The sequence below is a fragment of the Tympanuchus pallidicinctus genome, unplaced genomic scaffold (genome assembly GCF_026119805.1).
Source record: "Tympanuchus pallidicinctus isolate F22 unplaced genomic scaffold, pur_lepc_1.0 scaffold29, whole genome shotgun sequence".
In the NCBI taxonomy this organism is placed as follows: domain Eukaryota; kingdom Metazoa; phylum Chordata; class Aves; order Galliformes; family Phasianidae; genus Tympanuchus; species Tympanuchus pallidicinctus.
Window position 1 is genome coordinate 4,751,511 of NW_026294746.1, and position 20,373 is coordinate 4,771,883.

At 43.2% G+C, this 20,373-nt stretch overlaps 1 protein-coding gene across 5 annotated transcripts in view; it reads right to left on the reverse strand.

Annotated features, from left to right (window-relative positions):
* Window positions 1-20,373, reverse strand: part of TMCO4 (transmembrane and coiled-coil domains 4) — a 37,210-nt gene that overhangs the window by 12,117 nt on the left and 4,720 nt on the right. For all 5 annotated transcript variants that reach the window (XR_008208754.1, XR_008208753.1, XM_052691792.1 and 2 more), the window contains 9 exons: window positions 18,268-18,295; window positions 16,493-16,625; window positions 11,445-11,542; window positions 10,748-10,891; window positions 10,148-10,267; window positions 8,077-8,241; window positions 7,407-7,543; window positions 5,259-5,343; window positions 1,614-1,731 (listed from right to left, as the gene is read on the reverse strand). Coding sequence is in view for 3 of the 5 variants with exons in the window: in XM_052691792.1 (XP_052547752.1) it covers window positions 1,614-1,731; window positions 5,259-5,343; window positions 7,407-7,543; window positions 8,077-8,241; window positions 10,148-10,267; window positions 10,748-10,891; window positions 11,445-11,542; window positions 16,493-16,625; window positions 18,268-18,295 (1,028 nt within the window). In the remaining 2 variants the exon portion in view is untranslated. The remainder of the gene's footprint in view (window positions 1-1,613; window positions 1,732-5,258; window positions 5,344-7,406; window positions 7,544-8,076; window positions 8,242-10,147; window positions 10,268-10,747; window positions 10,892-11,444; window positions 11,543-16,492; window positions 16,626-18,267; window positions 18,296-20,373) is intronic.

The window sequence follows — 20,373 nt, forward strand, 5'->3', positions numbered from 1 at the left end:
GACAAAATTTGTATGAGCAAGAGTCAGAGTGATGAGATTCAGGTGGGGCTTTATCAAGAAATGTTTGCACAGTCCTTCTCTCATACCTAGGGAACCTCCCCTAGCTGCCCCTTCTGCCAACAGAGTAATATTCAAATTCAGCAGCTGAGAGCAAAGCAGAGAACTGATGCAGCTGAGTATTTCCTGATAGCCTCCTCACCTGCTTCTTCCTATTTGTGGGCAGCATGCTACAATTTCTACACCTTTTTTCCTTCAACACTCAGTAGATGGGTAGACTAACCAAATTACTGCCTACACGAAGATAAGAACATACAACGTGCTCCAACAGCATAGACAGGCTTTGAAACTGTAACAAAATTATTTCCTTTTCATTACAGCAAATGGAACGCTGAGCTTTTAGCACTGAAACAGATACTTGTTTAACACATGGAGGAGCAACATTTGCCAGGGCAAATGCAGCTCTGTGCAACAACTGCTGTAATTTATGGCTTCTTGGAGGAACACAGAAGCATTCCCAAGTCCCCAGTCACTGATCGACAGGAGGCAGCAATTGCTTTTTCCCTGTGTCACATGAAGGAATATTTTAACTGGTGTGCATATCCAGCATCCATAAAAAGTCCTGTGATCCAAAAAAGACAAAAGCAACATTTTTCAGCCTGACAGATGGGATTAATGATTTTTTTTTTTTTGGGGGGGGGGAGGGGGCTATAATCTTGAATGCTCTTAAATCCTTTCATTTAATTCTTTGTAAAGTAATATACTATGTTAGATGTGCAGTAACACATTAATTTCTCATCTTATACACATGTAATACATACACATGTGCATCTGGAAAGGACCAACAGCATTTCAGCTGTCCTTGATCTGAGGGCTTGTGGCTCCAGAGCTGTCTTTACTCAGTTACATGTTCTTTGCTAATCTTCTTGCCCAGTTATTTCTCAGTTTATTTTCCCATGCTCTTCCCTGCTTCCTTCCTTCATTTTAATTTCCCTCTTCTAATTGTGTGGTAAATGGTGCTCTTGTCACAATTATCTCCCAAAACAGAGTCATTAGATTTGGTATTGTCACTTGAATTCTTAATAGCTTTTGCAACACGACTTCAGTTGCTTCTGGCCTCTGACTCTCCCTCTTCTCACCCAGCAGCTCTCACACCTCTGCACAGCACTTATCTGCACAGTTTTAAAGGCTGGCTTTCAGTTTCAAGGTAACCTTCCTATTCTTTCACATCCTTAGTAAATCTGTGACAGCCATCCCAGTTGGATCCCCTCTGCAAGTGAAATGTTTTGTTCACATGGACTACCTTGACCAGAAACAGTCTAGATATAGCAAGAACAGGACCTGTGTATTGAGAACCTCTGCCTCCCACTGTAAGTGTGCATCACAAACAAGCAAGAACTGGGGACAGAGCAGCCTTGAACTGTCTCCTGAAGACTGCCATGTGCAACTAATCTGAAGGAGAGACCTCTGCAGAGAAGAGACTCAGGCACTGCTCAATCCGTGGACTCACCAGCTGAACAAACACACGCTCACAGAACATTTACAAGGGACAGATGTGCAGAACCATTTCAAAGTGACACTACAACAGTGAAGCAGGGCACTGTGTGCACACAGACCTGCAGTAACCATTTATGATCCTGCCCGACACCACTTTTGTGATCGCCTTCCAGTTCTTGGCCTCTCCCTCCACTGGAGCTCCCAGCAGCACCACATCTTCAATGATCCCTTGGGAGTCTGTTAAGGTGAAAGCAGAACAGCTCAGGTTTAGAAGACAGATCAGACAGCATTTGCCAACCATCAAACTGGTTTGATTTTCTTGAGAGGTGCCTCAGTGCACAGGGCAGCATTTGCTGAATAGTGTTGACTTATGCAGTGCGAGGGCTGCTCCAAAAGTAATGCCTCCTGTGTTATTCTGCTGGCCCACAACATCAGAGGCAAATGTTGAGGATATGGAAGTAGAGGTTAAACCTTCTACCAATCTCCCATTACATTTTGTTACCGTGCAACAGATGGCAGCAGAGGGGCAGCCTGACAGAGTGGCATCTGATATGGAGCTGTGTATGGAGCTGAGTATCTCTTTTAATGCATTGGAAACAATGGTGGCAATGTTGGAACATTGCAAAGTTTGCACCAGGTGGATCCCATGAATGCTCACATGGGAAGAGAAAGAACATCATACACAGGTTTGCCAGCACCCAGTGAATCAAAACGAAGCTGAAGGAGCTGAACCTGAATCACACAATTATGAGTGATGTGGTGCTGAAGAAAATGCACAGCTAATGGTGGTGATAAATTTGCTCTATCAAATAGTGTTACTGTGCTCTTTGCAGTTGTGTTTTCCATGGAAATAAACAGCAGGCATTACTTTTGGAGTGACCTACATAAATCTTCCTCTCTTATGTGACAGCTGTAGCTGGGAAATTTCAATTGAAATGACAAAATGAAAAACATTGGGCAGCTCTGCAACAGTCCTAGATTAAAATTTAAATATTAATGTGCTTTGCCACTCCTGCCATCTGAAGACAAGAAGAGACAGCCTCAGTCTAGACACCATTCTTCTGTGCAGATGCAGGCTTGAAAACAGGCAAAGATGCTCTTAAACAATATATTAATATACATTCCTAACTCTTCTTTGTAAGCAGACATCAAGCACCTGATGTAGTAGTTAAGTGAAATTCAGCCCTGCAGTCTCAGAAGCCTCATGGGCAGTGCTGAATCAATGCTCTCCAGCTGAGACCAGCGTCCACAAGACGTGAGCTGAACTATTTTTGAGCTGGTGTCTGCAGTTTGTAAAATAATACGCTGAAAATTTCTGGGAAGTGAAGGTAAGTGTGCACCACTACAAGCTGTGATGGAGAGGTGATGCCTGGCTTAAAGGCTGATGCCTTCAAATAGAAATCAACTGGTTTCTTTTCCCTAATAGCACTAAAAACTTGGAGCTCCCTGCAGTGCCTGCATCTTTCTCGACACAGTGTAAATCCCAGCACCTGACAACAGTCCAAAAGAGCTCTCTTGGTATTATTTCTTATTGCAAAGAAAATTTTGCACCAATCAAGAGAACAGCAAAGAGCAATTCAATTTTGTTAGTGTAATCTGTGAGCAATAAAGTCCTGTGTTTCCACAGTCATGGGCAATGAAAAGGAAACCCAGCGCCTGTTCAGGGAGGTTGCTCCAACCCAGGTACTAAATTCCATGGCCACAATGTGAGCCAACTGAATAAACAAACAGTTCATCAGGATCTTGGACATTTGGGCAAGGTGTTGGAAGCTTTTTTTTTCCTCCAGTCCTTTGCACAGCTTATTTTGTGCTTAGAAGAAAAAAACGTCCAGGTTTGGCTGAAAAACACCCATTTTCTTTCAATGCTGACAGAAATCTGAGAACAGATCAGTGACCTCTGTGGCTGCTGGTGCTCGAGATAAATGAAACGTATTTCACAGTTTGCAAATCTTTTATACTGATGGAGAAAAACAAAGTCTGTATAAAGCAGGAAAATAAAAATACAAAAACGTTACTGATGGGAGAAGATTGCTGACTGATAAGATTATTTGCCCAGTAAAGGGGTGGATGATCCAGGCTAAGCAGGAGGCTGTAACCAGTTTTCAGGCTCTCCTGTGCCTTTAGTACAAATCACTGAGCAAAGAGGAAACATCAGGTGAGTCCTCACTGGAAAAGAAGAGTGATGGAACTCAGGAATCACCACGAACACATCAGAGCGATGGGCTCCCTGGGCCATCACAGGTCTCTGATGGGGCATTACTGCCCCTCTGACTACAGTGCCATTTTCTGGAAACTAAGCTCTGGCTTCCAAAGCCATTTGCAAGGAAGGATCCCACAGATTATTTACCTGAATGGCAGAAGAGTGTTTTCTTTTAACAGACTTTGAATTTTTGCCACGGTCTTTCCCTGAATAATCCACGATTAGCTATTTGTCCTCATAAATGCCACTGCCATCTGGATGCAAAAGGCTTTCCATTTCTTTTGTGTGAGACAACCAAGTCCAAACCAAAATCAGTCTCAGATGTCCCAGGTCTCAGCTTCATTCCTCCCATGGCTTGCTCTGGAATGTGCATGTGAAGAACGCCTTGGCAATCTGCACCAAACATGCTGCTTTTCATCTCACAAACAGCTCAGCTTTCATAATTCAATTAAGGAACTGAAAAATTAGTGTACTGTGGGGAGCTGCTATGATCCATAATTACGATGCTTAGATTTCTTTAGAATAGCAGCCAGCTTTAAAGACCCCATAGGATTCCCTTTCATGTATTACTTAGCTAAGGTCCCCTGTTATTCCAGTGAGAGATAGCAGACCTCTAAATAAAAGCCTGAAAATACTTCAGCCCTTAACATCCTTGAGACACAAAAAGAGCTGATCTAGAGCAGGACTAGGATCTGGATTCTGGCTTCAGTGTAACTCCATTAGGATCATTCTGGACTTGATTAGATTTATCCTGAGAACTGAATTCTCTATTTGAGCACTTCTATCTTAACCCAGAAGTGAAGTTCTGGTATACAGCTGTCAAAAGAAAATATGTTGACCTCCTTTGTCCTCACCCGACACCAACCCCACCTTCCTGGACTTTATTGAACATTTTACTTCACAGAGCTCCTTATTTATGAGAGACTTTCTGTGAGCTGCACAGTTAATGAACCACATGAGCTACGTATGGGAAGGCAGGCTGCACACACACACTCGCACTGACTCGACTCCAAGATGCATTTCACATCAACTGATCATAATGATTTTATTCTTTTTCTCAAATTAAAAATAGAATCTATTAATAAACAGAAACACAACGGGTAATAAATTGACAGATGGTTTTATACTTGACTTCAGGGAAAAATTATCATGAAAATAGCAGATGACAGTGGCATTTCAATGACTTAAATGGAAGGGAGGACTCAAGGAATTAGATACAATAGCTACAGAGAGCTGCCAATAAAGGCAAGGCATCCTCTGCCAGGATCTCAGTGGCCCTGGGCAGCTCACAGATTGATCTAGTGCTCCAATGTCACAACATGTCAGGGTTGTTATTTACAGACTGGTGTCCAAACCACGCTGTCAGCCACACTGGAGCACCTCTAATGAAGACTGTGCATTTAATCCATTGACAATTTGGCCTCAAACGCATTTCAAAACCATTTTTTTAGGTTTCTGATTTTAAAAAACCTCAAACTCTCTTGCAGAAGAACATTTCATTGGAAGGAAAACTGATCAGCAGTAAGGAAAACGAAGAGGAAGAGAACCAGAAGGTGAAGCTTACCTTTCTCTTGAGCCATCTCCTGCAGGCAGAAGTAGATAACTCTGGCACCCAGACTGAAGCCAATCAGTGTGACAGGTCGCTTGCCCTAACAACGAAAGAAAGGAGAAAAAGCCATAAAAGTTCCACTAGACCTGGAAAGAGACACCAGCCACAGGCTTCCCAAGACCCCACAGAGAGCACCATGCTGGTGCTTGGTCTTTTAAGCATGTTAAGATTCTGTCAGTTTCAAAGAGATTGTCCCCGAAGTTTTGCACAGTTCAATATCTGGAGAATCTGTTATTTTGGATTTTTGATAGCTAGAAAATCCATTGAAAGAATCCAGTGATAAGATGTTACTCAAACAGAAATCAAACAGACCGTTCTGAAATTTCCAACAGAGAGCCTAATTCGTGGAGCAAACATTTTTCTGGAAATGTTTCAATAAACAGAAAAAGCAGCAGTAAATCAACAATACTGGACACTTTTAGATTTGAGACTGAATGGCAGCGCAGCAGCACTGCGTGGCTGTTATAAAAATGACGTGTGGAAAGCTTTTATTTTGAACAGTCTAATGAGATTTTCCTAAAGATCAAAGAGAGCTTAATCTCAGCAGCAATGGTCTTTGTATGAACCAGGGAGCAGGTGTGTGATGGACTCCCCAGACATCATGCTAACTCGTGTAGGCTCTGCAGCACACTGGAATGTGAGCTCCCACAACAGTTAACACTTGAAAGGCAGTAACAAATGCCCCAGCATAACAAAGGGCTTGTATGAAATAAAGTTTATTGCCTTTCCTGGGATTGTATTTTTATGAGAAATGGAGTTTGTTTCTACCCTGCACATTCATGATGTGGCCACAGCTCTCCCAGGGCCCCTCCATAACAGATTCTGGAGTAGCACGCCTGTGAGAAACAAGTGGCCAGCAGAACACTGCCTCCCCCTGTGCCAGAGTAGCCCAGCAAACAATGGCAGGCTCTGGGGGGACAGAAATGACTTTCATAAACCACCTCAGGGAGCCTTAATGATGTCCATCCCTTCTTTCAGGTACCAGTCCATTTCACTTCCTTGTTTTGGCTGTTGTATTTCACCTCTAGTTCAAGCTTGCATCCCATTTGGACATGTTTTTTTCTTACAAGGCTTTGATACCACGCTGCTCTCTCTTCCCTCTTCTTCCATTTGTGAATGCCCTCTGCTTTTTTCATTTTCCCTTTAGCTCATATCCTGCCTTTTGTTTCACAGGTTTCCAACACGAGCATGGAATTTACTAACAACTGTGCCCTTGCACTTACAAAGTTCTTGTTGGAATCACCTGAATAGCAACATCTGTACAGATCTGTGCTCATGGCCACTTCCATACCAGTGCTCTGCAGGTGCAGCAATGCAGGGAAGCACAAGTGCATTTATCGTGGTGGGTCAGCATGTGCAATCCTTGCTTGTGTGCCTGATAAAAATGAAGGAAACTGCAAGCTACTGAGATCTCTTCCCAATTCCTCCCAAGAGAAGACATGTCAAAAAGAAGAAAAATCCAGCTCTTCTCTTTTTCTTTCTGTTTCAAAGGATTCTGTTAGCTGCCTTTCAGCACTGGATTTTCCTTCTTAGCTCTGCAAGAATACTGGAAAGGCATGGTCATAATTATTCCAGACTGAAGCCTGATGAAAGCTGGTGCAGTTGTAGTTTAGGATCAATAAAAGAAGAGAGAAGCTGGATTCTTCAATTCAACTGTTTTATATGTGTTCTGGTATCATTTAGGCAAAAATAGGGCTCATGCTGCATGTAATGCTGCAGGGTATTCTCTTACACTGTTTTGTGCCCCTTAATTCACAGTGAGTACTTTGAGCACTCTGTATTCTCTCCTCCTTCCCACCTACCTTTCCTTCTGTGCTCAGATTTTCACTCAGTGAGTCGGCCTGCCTGCTTTATGGCATGTTCAATCCACTTGTCAGTTATGACCTGGATCACTCCTTCATTTAGGGAAGCTTTGGGACTTGGTCATTTTCCTCAATTAACTCAATTAATTCCAGATACACGCTGGTCACCTTTGTGCATCTTTTTTTTTCTTTTTTCATTTTTCATGTTATTATTCATTTTCTTCCCTCGGGAAAGATATCTATAATTTTCCCCCCATGGGCCAGATCTTTTCCTGACATTCTTTCTGGATAATTTCAATACCTGCTGTCGACTGAGCAGTATATGTGCCAGGTGCTTGCCTACTTCAGCAGACCGATGCAGACACACTCCCCAGGGGTTGTCAATGACATTGGCAACAGTCAAGAGTGAAGTTGGCCAAGTCAAGGCCGTAACAATACCTGCAACACAGAAAACAAACAGTGCAGCACACTCACAAATCTGGATTGCTCTTAGGAAACAGCAAAACAAGATGGTTCACTGAAGTTAAAAGCTAAACCTATGGCCTTTTGTCATTTTCAGTGCTTCTTTCTCAAGAGCTGGTCTGAGAAATGTTTTGCTAGACTATAGATAAGAAAGAATCTGATGTTCCGATATGGAGGCAAACAGACACCATACATGAATGCAACCTGCGTGTTTGAAAGGTTTGTGTAAAGCACTAAAACACAGTGTAATAATACAGAGAAATAAATGCACATGTGAAGGAAGGTGTTTCCAGCTGTAATTTTAAAAGAACAAGTCCATGACTCAGAGCAGAGCAATCCAGGAAAGCAATTCTGAATTACAGGTGTGGTACAGAAGGTTCTCAGGCCACTTTTGCAGGGTGATGCCAATATTCCTTCCCAGAAATCCTCTCTGATCAGGAAAGCTCCTTTAAATAAACACCAACAGTGAAACTGTACAAACACAGATCCAGTACAATATGGGTTCTTACCTGACAAAACAGTGAATTTTAGGGCTTCCTGAGCCATCATGTTAACAAAACCATTCACCAGGGTATCCAAGGCACTGCCAAGCTCCATCAAGTACTTGGATTCCCAGGCCAGACAGTATTGCTCACTCGAATGCAACATGCTGCTCCATGGTGCTGTGAAGCTTCCTGAGAAAAGTTGCAGGCATTGAATTCGTGTTCACTGAAAGCACAACAGTGGCTGACTCCTGGCAAGACAGCTCCAAAAAAAGAGCCAGAAAAGAACCTGGAGGGCACTGGAACATTCTGTGATAATCAGGAATTGCATTTAAAAATACTGTTAGATTTAGACTCCATAGTTCTACCATTTTACAATAAGTTTTGGCTTTGTGAATAATCCCACAGCTTTAGCTGCTCTGGCAAAGTCTTCAGTGCAGATTGAGATACTGCATGCAGGCTGAGACTTCACGACCCACTCAGGTAGCTCAGCCTGCCAAGACAGATGGACATTGATGTCAACTACGTCGGTCCTGAGGACATTCCTCCTATCCTCAGACATCAGGCCAAACCCTGCAGCTCCAACTTCTCACACAGACCAAAGGAGCGCCTGTTCAGAGAAAGACCGAGTGCTGAATGGCTGCATGGACTGAGTCCAGAGGCATGGAAAATATGTAAAATCTTTTCAAAATCTACCACAGAGCATCTTCCAAGCACTTTAGTTAGGCAGGCAAGGATTGCATTAGTGGCTCTGTTGGAAAATAAGGAATCTGTATTTGCAGATCTAGACTGCGATTATTTTTATTCTGCCGTCTAACTTAACCACTTTAGTTTAATTTTTCCCCTTCAGAGGCTAATCAAAAGCAGTGCCTGAATGCTTAAGAAAGAATGAATAATATACACAGTGCAATGTCTAATTTTTGGCTGCAAGAGCAATTTTTAAGCCATACTCTGTTCATCTTAATTAATTAAAACCCGTTGACTCTGTTCGTTCTCTGAACAAAGCAGGGCAAGTTGAGGCAGCTGCTGACCAAAGTGGCATGTGTAAGTCCCATGCCAGATCTCACCACAATATCCTGCTGTATTTCTGGATGTACAGACAGGCAGATAGTGGGAGATCAAAAATCACAACGTGTTCTCTAATAATCCTGTCCTCACTCCCTCTGTGTTAACAAGTCGTGCAAGCGTGCAAATAGGCACAACTACAAGGAAGAGAATGGGTGACAGTTTTAGTTTTGCTTTTTTAGACATTATAACAGATTGCTTGTTATGGAAGAAGAATGTGTGTCATATGTAGCTCCCTTTTAAGGGCAAACAGACACCAAAAGGTTCCTGAAGGGATGCACTTGTGTTTGTAACAGTGCCTGGAAGCTCTCCAACGCCAGAGATTTGAGGCCCTGCTAAGCAATGAGTAAAGTACTGCAAAGTGAAAACAACCTTACTCTGACAGCTAGCTCCAATCTAACAAGCAACAGGACAGAGAAAGCCTTCCACATTAATGATATCCAGTGTTAATTATGATGGTTCTGAACAAATTAGCAGCTGCTGAGCCAGGTTGCTGAACGCAGCAGACAGTTGACATATTTTATATGACAAGCTACACTAGAAACTAAAACAATACAAACTTTTCAAGGCTGCTGCCTTTAAGTTCACTTCCTGAGTTCTTTGCTTAATGGGATTTGCTTCACACAACTTTCTTGCCAATAAACCTCATTAGCTGGCAGATGGAGAGAAAGAAAACAACACTGTTTTCTGTTAATTGCTGGAGGATAAACATAAGGTCTCAGAGGTAGGTGAGACGTATTGTTCTAGTGCTGGAAATCATTCATCCCAACCAGGTTCTTCCTAGGAAAACCAGACAGGATTCACTGACAGAAACGGTCTCGCTCTCACTACCACCAATCCTACCACAAGTACAACCAATTTACTGCACCTTCTCTTTCCTCTGTTTTGATTGGCACTGCAGATTGGGTTACAAAGTCTTCTGTTAACAGCTGATCTGTTTTATTCAACAGCCTATGTAAGTGTGTGGAAGGCACGATGCTACTACAGCACAAACACTGCCAGGCTCCCCTCCATTTTCTCATCTTGTTCTTACCATATTTGCCAGCACACAGCCATCCAGTAATTGCTATGGTGATGTGAAGCTGCCTTCCTTCAGTAAGTGGGAGGAATTCAAACTCTTCTATGGCTCCCACACGTTTCTTCATCTTGTATCCTACATACAAGGCAGAAACACGGATCTCAGAAATCACACAAGAACAGACACTGTTAACAACAGAAATTCATAAGAGATGACTTGGCTCATGACTAAGGTTCTCTCTTTCCAAGACCCTCAGCAGATCTATGTATTACTTGGTATGGAGCCAACATGATCCCTCTGAGCTCTCATGATCTGTGGGTATCTCAGCAAAAGGCTGCTTTGCAGAAAATCCTGCATCAGGTGTAACAGCTACTGCTCTCTGTTGCTGCACCTTTCTAATCCAAAGCAGGAAGCTTTCATCTCTTTTACTCAGCCACGTATCAAACACTATTTTCCTAGTTAGTCATCAAGCATGTCTTGAAATAAAAGCCATCTCAAAGTTGTGAGATCATACTTCCAATCACTTTCCTTGCTCTGCAGCGCTCGGTCATGCTCTGCATTTTGGAACACGATCCTGTGCCTCAGTGCTTGTGAAATGTGCAGTCACTCTCTTACCAGTAAGGCCGGCTCCAGCAGCTCCAAAAAGGGAGGCCATGACAGCAATTCCTGCAGTTGAACCAAGAGCAGCTGCTCCTGCACTTCCAATGATAGTAGCAGCCCCAGCAGCAACCAGGGGGGCAGCAAGACCTCCTGTCAAGCCTGAGAAGGCAACAAGTGAGTTCAACAGTCTCTTTACCAAGTGCACAAAACAGTCATTTCCCTGTGCTGGGTGGGTACTGTTAATGCTATTGAAAAAGTGACCTGTTTTGCATCCCTGGTAAAGGGGCTCTTAAGATCATCCCCAGGCCCTGAATCTCTGCACGCATTCTTTAACTGACTTCAGTAAAAATAAAGAATAACTTAAGTCGAGGAAGAATATGTGATAGATTGTGCCCCAGGCAAACATCATCCAAATTCTTCAGTCTCTCTCCAGTATCTTTAAACTGACTTTCCAGCATGCACTGCTCCATGCAATGCTCCAACAAACCCAATGGACTTTCATTTTTACAACTAATTCTTTCAGTTCTACTCTTGCACAGCAGATCCTGAAGTAACATACTACCTTTAGCCTGGCAAAAAGAAGGAAAAAAACAACACAGTGAACACTTTAAAATCACAGCCTGGCTTCTGCTGCTGAATGTGCAAGTCAGAACTCCACTTTCTCCCCCTCGCACTTCAGGACCAAGCTTTTGACAGCCCAAGGCAGCCTCACCGATCACTGTTCCACCCCCAACGGTTGCCAAGCCGATCAGCAGGTATCTCTTCAGCTTCCTTCTTCTTTCCTTCTTCTTTCTTGAGACTTCTGCAGTTCTGCAGGGGGATTAAAAGCATAAAAGCTGATGGCAAAGCCTGGCAGATAACAATGCTGCACCACAATCTGCTTATATCCTCCTCAGTGTAATTTCCCTACTGGGAACAGTAAAAAGTACCATGCAGGTGTGGACCGTGACAACACATTCAGATTTATGAGCATGGACATAAGCCACAGATTTAAACTGGAACAATTTAATTGCTTGGAAAAGCCAACAGATGTTACTTACTTTGAAAACGCTTCCTAACAGGGGTGAAGCTTGTCAAAAAAAAAAAAAGAAGCAGTCAGTAACATTTCAGTAGCTATATACTGCCTATGTGGCTTACAGAAAATCTACTGCAGTTTTTATAAGATGAAAACCATTTCTGCATTATGCAGTCAATTCTGCGTGTCTAATGGAAAAGAATTGGCTCTACATTTGTGATGCACTGGCAGACTGCATGGGAGACTCTCACCTCTAGGCTGCAGAACAACTGCCAGGCTAATTTGGCCCATTATTACTAGTTATTTGTTGTGAGATGCTCTGAAGTCAGGTTGCAGGGAGGAATCCAAGCAGAAGGCAAACAGTGAAAGCTGATGGGTACACAGCTCAGGACCTCAGCCTTCAGGGAAAGAGGACTGACAAAAAGAACCATCTACTGATACCAGATAGGGAAGGCTGATACTGCACCCTCCAGGTCCTCTCTGACACAGTTCAATTTCTAAGTATTCAGGGATGCAGAATGGACATTTGGTCTGATCCCACACAAATTACTACAATAAAGATGTTAACCTTTCTGATCATTGCACCCTACAGCTTGCAGTACTCTGCCTAGTTCCAGCAGGAGCTGTGCTCCTCCTGAAGCAAACCATTCTCACACTAATATTCACCACACCAAGCCCCATCCATGCTGCACCCTCTGTAGCACATGGGGGAGAAGGAGTCTTAACCTTGGAGACAAACAGCAGAGATGCTGAGATGGGTTAGCTCAGATCAAACATCACCAGGGTGAGCTGCAGAGCAGACACAAGGCAGTTTCCATAGAATCATTAAGGTTGGTTTCCCATTCCTCTGTCATTAGAAGTCCATAGCTGTGTGATGGTGCGAGGGGAACTGCTTGATGTTCATTAAAAGTAAACCCTGAGTGCAGACAGGACTTTGAGCAGCATCTGTGATGCCATCAGACAGGAAGATAACTACCACAGCTGTCAATTTTCATCTCAGTTTTTAGGGCAGATCAGTTCCCTGAGGCTGTGAGCATATCAGCGCAGGGTTGGATGTGAGGACATCAGGTTAAATCATGGCTGTGTCATGTAAATGCTACACAGCATTGTGTAAATCTTTGGAACAGATCAGATATTCCTAAGTGAAAGCAACCCTGCACATGTAAACGATGTCTGCTGTAGTCAGCTGTGTAATTATAAGTGTTCCTAATGGTGCAGTTCTATGCTGCTTTCTGTTTTGGCTTCAGCAACAGAGCATCAAGAAAACCACCTAAAATGCACCGTGACTTTTACTCCCTTCTATTATACACCAGACTTGTTTTAAAGACCTGATTACAGAGAAAGTGCAATTCAACTCAGGAACTGATTTTGACCCAGTGACCTCATCCAGCCATGCCAAATGCTACTTGATGGTACTCATTAAGGTGAATGGTATTCATTAAGATGAATGATCCTTAGCAGTGACCACTGGCCACCAGACCTGTGAGCTGCTGTATCAGACCTGAAAACCAAAGGCCACATCTCCTTCCACTGCTCATAAACAAACTGAATTATGTTACTATTACAAAAATCAGAATTTGGTCCTGAATTCCCCCACAAGCACATCAGAAGACATTAAAAAAATAAAAATCTTCTTTTAGGAACAAGAAATAAAGTTAAACGGGGTTAAAACCACAAGAAAACTAAGTAGAAGCAGAAGCAGAGAATAAGGGTAATTTGTGCTAGCTAACAGTGAGCTGGAATCAAACTATTTTCCAATAGCAGACTTTATATTTAGCTGCTCTCTAATTATACCTCACAATATAATAACAGTATTAAACACAGTTGTAAGTTCATTTGTCTCTGTACATTTAAGCTGTACTTTAACAAGCTTACCCAAAACAGGCAAATCAACTGAAAAAGAAAAAATGTCACTTTTTAGGCACCAATTTTGGTTTATCTCCACTGTCTTTGGTTTACCTCTCACAAGAAGTACTTTCCATTTCAGAGGAAAGTGAGAGAAACAGGATGGTGAAGTTGTTCACAGAGTTTCCTTCTGACCTGCCTGTTCAGTGGTTAATCTGGGCCTTGAAACATGAGAATTTATCTTACTTCCAAACTTGGATATTTTCCCTCTTCATCCTAACCTAATAATGGATTTTCATTACCCATATAATTGCCTGATCCTTCCTGGAACCCTCGAAGCGCTCTGTAATTTTGATAAAGACAATTTTAGATGAGTCCCAAACAATACACAGCATTGTACAGCACAGCAGGAGGAAAATGAAGCACAGTGGGTGAAATCCCTGCTTCGTTGAAGTCAATGGCAGAACTCCCACTGACTTGCATGGCACAGGGATTTCATCTCCACAGTGATCCTCCAAGAAAACCACTGCACATTACCTCTGTTTGCACATTCCCCAGTTCCAAATGTAGCTGTCTGGAGAACTGCAGCCTGCATGGCAACATCTTTAGCACCACAGAAGCTCACCTTCTACGACTCCATGGTCAAACTGGAGTTTGGGTCATTGCTCTCTGTATGTAACTGCTAGAATTGCTGGTGATGGTTGCTTTCCTTACAGCTTCTACATCACAGCTGTCCCTTGGTTACCTGACTGCCTTTTTCCACTATGGCAACTAACTGCCTCTTCTCAGCGATCTTGGATTTGCTGCTGATCACACGTGGAGAAATGTTATAGGTGATGTTATAGATCATTTTCCAGTGATGAAAAGTAGCATGAATACATGTTAGCAAACAACTGATGTCATATTTTCCAGTTTCTCATAGAGCTGCCTACAAAAGAGAAATTTATACCTGCAAATCAGAACATGCTTGGCACAAGTAATGTGGATTTAAATGTTTGGAGCACTGTTTTATAGATAACCACACTGAACATTTAATTTGGCACACGCTGGGCCACAGGATGTGTCCACAGGAGCAAAGGCAAGAACAAAACTTCCCATTACAAGTATCAGTAAATAATGCATAAGCAGAAGCTGCCAAAAATCCACTTGGTTGCTCCTATTCTTGCAGTGGATGGGCAGAGCTGGAAAGATCCAAAGCAGATCCTAAGACTGTGTTCCCTGCCCCCAGAAATCTGTGAGGTCAAAGCAGCAGCGAGATCACATTCTGCTTCATTTCCCAGTTGAGTTCTGACTCTAAAACAAAGAGTCATTAATTCCCCACAAGCCTCAGCTCTGTGCTAGTTTTAGTGCTGTAGTAACCAATGTATTGACTCTGCAGCTGTGAACTGCTCTTATTGTGGAGATTTTCTTCTTTTGTCTAACAGTTATTTCTGTGGCTGCAATTTGGGCCTCTAAGGAAAGAACAAGAGTGACATCAATGGCTTTAGTCGCACCAGTACCTGGTAATGTGTAATGTGTACCATCACAACCCCTGGGCAGCACACTTCTGCAGTCACTCCTGCCACTATCAGACATCTTTTGGGGCTGCACTACAGCCCACTTCAGCAGCCACAGTTCAGAGGGAAGAGAATTATGTATCAAGGCACCATCTGTGTAAGCGAGGCTCCACTCTTTCTGTGTCCTGTTCCACGTCAGAGGCTCAAGACTGAGTTTATTTTCACAAGCCACAGCAAAACAGTGCCCATCGGAACCAACCCTTGCTCCTGCATTACAGATGGTGCTCTCTTTAGCAGCACACGATCCTTGAGATTATTTTGACTTTCCCTTTTTACAGTGCACTATGAAGTTACACTTTATTTAAACAGTCATAATTGAAAGGTACCTGTCACCTGCTGCACCCCAGCAAAATGTCTGAGCATGTTCTGCGTCAGAGACATTGATTAAAGTAGGTTTTGGTCCTCAGGCTAACCTTGTAACATTTTGTGCTGAACTGGCACCAAAATATTAAACAGTTCCTTGAAAGTCACCTATGGACAGGTTTACTGCCTCACACACTGCTAAACCTTCACACAGTTCCAGGCTCATAAGCAAAGGACTGTGTTTCGTAGAGATGCCAATTGTTTGGCAGTTCTGAATATAACAACTTGCAGTTAAGAGGCTTCATCTTACATTAACAGCAGAGAAGTCAAGTGATCAACAGTCCATAGATACATAAAGATGCCAGTGGTTGCCCTCAAAGGTCTGCCTTCAGGAGTTAGCTGACTCTTCAGGCAGAGTGGGCGGATCTGTAGAAAATTAACAACTGAGGATTTAATCCTGAAATTTTACAAGAACTTCATTCTGCAGGAGGCATTACTGCAGAGGTGTGAGATTGGCCTGTAAGAAATAGCCTGGCTTTAGCCTTGATATATTCACACTGACCCATCCCCTTCTGTAAAGCAGAGTAAGGGAAATAATCAAAACACTGCCGGGTCAGCAAGCATCTGGCCTGTTTGCTTTTCAGAGTCATGGTTTCTCCAGAGGGAACAATTCCTCTGTAAATCTATTTGTTTCTATCTGAAGAGCGTTAGGCCAAGAGATACAGATCTTTCTGGTGCACTTAAATATTATCTACGGTCTAGGAGACAAAATAGGAACAAGGAGATGAAGGAGTTTGGTGTGTGCATTTGCAAGGTTGCAAGGTTGGGCTGCAGCTCTGACTTTACAAATGCTGAGCACTGTTGGCTCTCAGTGCAGCTGAAGTGCTTTGAAGGCCCTGCAACTCTCATCAAGCCGTAAATGACTGAGTTAAAAGCCACAGGGAGAATGAGCAGAGCCTGGACTTAGGCAGAATAACTGATGCTAAACTTTCAACCAGCAGCAGTGCTTCTTCATCCCTTAGCCAAGCCAAGTATTCTTACTCTGACTCTTCCTCTGTTTGTTCCTTCAGGCTTTCAAGCAGAGATTCCTCCATGGCTTCCAGCTCCTCCAAGGGGATTCTCAGCAGCCAGCTGACGTGGCAGATCAACACCCTCACTCGTGCATCATAGTACCCTTAAACACAGGAAAGCCCAGGAAATCCATCAGTCTTCATCACACCACATTAAATAACAAGTGGAGAAACCCAGCTGCACTAGAGGACCATGCTGCACAAAAGCATATTCCTTCCCTCAGGCCCTCTTCATCTTTCACGTGTTTGAAGACAATTGTTACCGTCTAAAGAAGAGAGCTCTAAAAGGAAAACCTTCCTCAGTGCAAACCTCATCCTGTCAGCAGAGCCACTGCACCAGGTAACTGCCTATAAGGCAGGAAAAGATCTCAAATCTTTAGGTTTTCACTGTCTTTGATAGAGGACAAGGAGCAGAGGAGTGGACGACCTCACACAACCTGCAGCAGGAGACAGGACTACTCCCGGGCGTACAAACAAGTGTTGTTAGAAAAATAATCATAATCATTTAGATATAACAGATTTCAAAATGATTGGTGCCAACTCTTTTTTTTTTTTTTAATGTGTTTCTCTCAGTAGCATCTGCTGTTTGCTGATAGCAGGCTTTTATAAAGGCCTCTCGGTGCACTCTGTGATGAAAAGCACAAGAGTTTCTCTAGGGTTGCATAAAGATACCAGCAAGACACAACTACAAAGTATGGTTCTGATATGTGCTGCACGTAGGCCAAATATGGCCATTGGCAATCTGTTCAGTTTATTTATTTATTACCATCATTACCAAGATACTAAGCTGCTTCAGTAGGCTTTAATGAGTTCACTTTTAAAATCTGTGCTTAGTAGGGAAATAAGGTTAATACTTATCCTCCTTTCATCCCTGATATGTAGCACAACATGCAAACCCAAGCAGGATTCTTAACAGTAGCCTTCCTGCCTCCTGCCTGCAATGCACAGCTTAGCTTCTCACTTAGCCAGCTTGGCAATAAGTCACCAAGGCTTGAAAATACATTTGTTTTAAATTCCAGCTTAGCAAAACAGGCAGTTTTGCAATAACTGAATAGTTGATTTTCCATTAAAAATACAACAGGAACAAAAGTGGTATTTGTTCTCAAGTGAAATAGGCTAATCAGCAGCCAGGGAGCTCTTTCCTGTGTGAACATGCTACAGCACGGGGCTTTTAAAAAAGGCAAGCTGCAATATAAAACAGGCTTCTTGTAAAAATGAACATTTTGTGCAGTAGGCAGCCTGTTGCATGAAATGTATCAGACTGATCAATGCTACACATTGTAAGCCAGAAGTTACGTGAATCGCGTTTATTCACACCAGAATTTACTCCCTGAATATGTATTTGTTTTCCTCTTAGGCAACGAGTGATCTGCAGAGGGTTTTAGGGTTGAAATTTTCATAACAGCTCTGTGGCTTTCCAAAAGGAAGGAGAGGTCACCTGCACCCCTGGAAACACTGGAGGAGAAAAACATTCCAGTCTAGGTATTCAGCTTCAGAGCTTTTCAATCATTACACACAATTGCATGCCAGTACATGTGAAGCTACAGAGGTGACAAGTTGCTGAGTTTTTAGCAGGTAGTGTCAGTTGTCTTCCCTGTAGTGACCACACGGGAAGAGCACATGCTTTTGTTATAAAGGAATGTAGGATAAAATCGATTGGCACCCTGAGCTCTGAGCATTTTGAAGTATCAGATACGAACTCACTGATGTTAGCCTTACAAAGAACAAACTCTAACGTGAACTTACCATCTCTGAGAGAGAAGGACAAAAGATCCTAAAAAGAAGGAAAAAAAAAGAATATTGAAGTTAACACCTAGAGGTCTTAAAATGGAAGTATGAAATCCCATCACACCACCGTTTCATGGCTGCAGAGCGTCTATTCTGCCTGTGGGAAGGCAGGAAGCTACAAATCAACAAAGCAAAGCCAGATGCTTCCAGTACACAATTATGCATTTGCAGGTACAAATGGCTGGACAGAAGCAGATAAGCACAGGATGGGAGAGTAGTGCCTGCTTGGTATGTGCTGAAGCAGCTGATTGTTAGGTTGTTGTTACTAGCAATCCTGTTGAAATTGAACGCCCTGTGAGTACACAGGACTTCAAAGCCTGGAGAAATCAGGCTGTAAGCTCCCAGCTGCACTGATGCCTTCTGCTCTTCTAGTCACACCAACTCGAACTTTCAGCTCCAATAGGTTTGAATGTCACTTAGATGGACCAGCAGCCCCTATTTCCTGGAATTCCCCTATTCTGGGAATTCATAGCTCTAGGGAGTAGGGCTGAACTGGCATGAAGTTCTTATGGATTAATAGAAATCACAAGATTTTTAGCTGTCTGTAAAGATCGAGGGGCTACGTTGGCTTTCCATCAGAAAAAATAAATAGGAAAAACAGATCAATTCAATATAAGGCTTCCATGGACAAATCCATGAAAGAGGTCAGTGCTCCTCAGATGAGAAATTCTGATGTTTTACTGCTGTGTTCACAGAATCACAGAATTGTAAGGGTTGGAAGGGACCTCCAGAGATCATCGAGTCCAACCCCCCTGCCAAAGCAGGTTCCCTACACCAGGTCACACAAGTTTTCTTCTTTTATTGTCACTGAGTAACAATGACAATAAATTCTAAGCTCTTTATGTAACTAAAGGAGTAAGCACTAGCTCAGTCTAGCTAGTTCCTCTCCTCCAAGCCTAAAGCACAGCTGAATTTTATAGGGAATCCTTTGACCCCTTGAGAACATGAAAAATACATTCAAAGACACAGGATGCTGCCAAAGAGTTTATGCTTATTAGACCCATAAGCAACATTTGGATTGTAAAAATGTCTCTAATCTGCTGCACAAGGAGCACAGAGAACAAGGCACCTTTAACCCAGTCCTTGAAGAGGGGCAGACTGTAGACACTGAGTCAAGTATCAGTACCTGTACTCTGAATAGCAGTTTAACCTAAGGAGAGTCAACTATCTGATACAGGAGAAAAGCTTTTCCATAGCACGAGGGAAACCACAGGGTCAGTGCAGCTGAATGTATGTGGCAGAATCTATGCTTTTTTACAAGGTAGGACTCCAAAACCTTTGCTCTGCTGCTGCCTAACATTTACATATGAGTTTTCTACAGATACACTGCTCAGGTGCACAACAACTCAGGTGCTCTGCTGCTAAACATTTACGTGGCTCTGCCCATCCTTTGCCTGCCTGCCCTGCAAGATCCAACAGGATAAATGTTTCTTCAAGATTCTGCTGATCTGGGCTCTGCACAACACAGCATTCCTCCTGCATCCCAGTGGCCAGGGGAAAAGGAGAGGGCTGGTTTGCTATCTCTAGTGTAACTGTTGTCATTGTGAATCAGAACTCTTGTGTTCTGAAAGCCACCACAATGTAGGGGAAAAAAAAAAAAGGAGGCTTCTTTTTAGCTCCAGGCACAGTCAGCATTCTGTGCAGAATGCAGACAGTTCCCCAGGCAGGTTGGCAAGGGGTGGGAAATGGAACCATAAATCCCCCAGGCAGAGAGAGGAATGGAACTTGGGTTTTGCAGTCCCCAGGCACTGCAACTGCTGCCGTGCAGCCCATCTGGCTTCAGGGCTGCCAGGAGGGGCTGGCACAGAGGTGACAAAGCCCAGCAGAAAGCCCAAGGCTGTGAGGCCTAAGCAGAAAGCTGATCAAGAGTGGAACCCCAAGTCCGGAGTTAGGTGAAGCTTTTGACCTTGCTGCTGTCATTTGCTAATGCAGGCAGCCTCCTGAGCAGGGCTGCGGTGCTGCACAGAGCCAGTTCAGAGGCAATAAATGCTCCCTGGGTCTTGTGAAGGAGCCATAGGTCATGGCTCAGCTCCTACACGATTTATCCAGTAGGCTCAGCGGCAC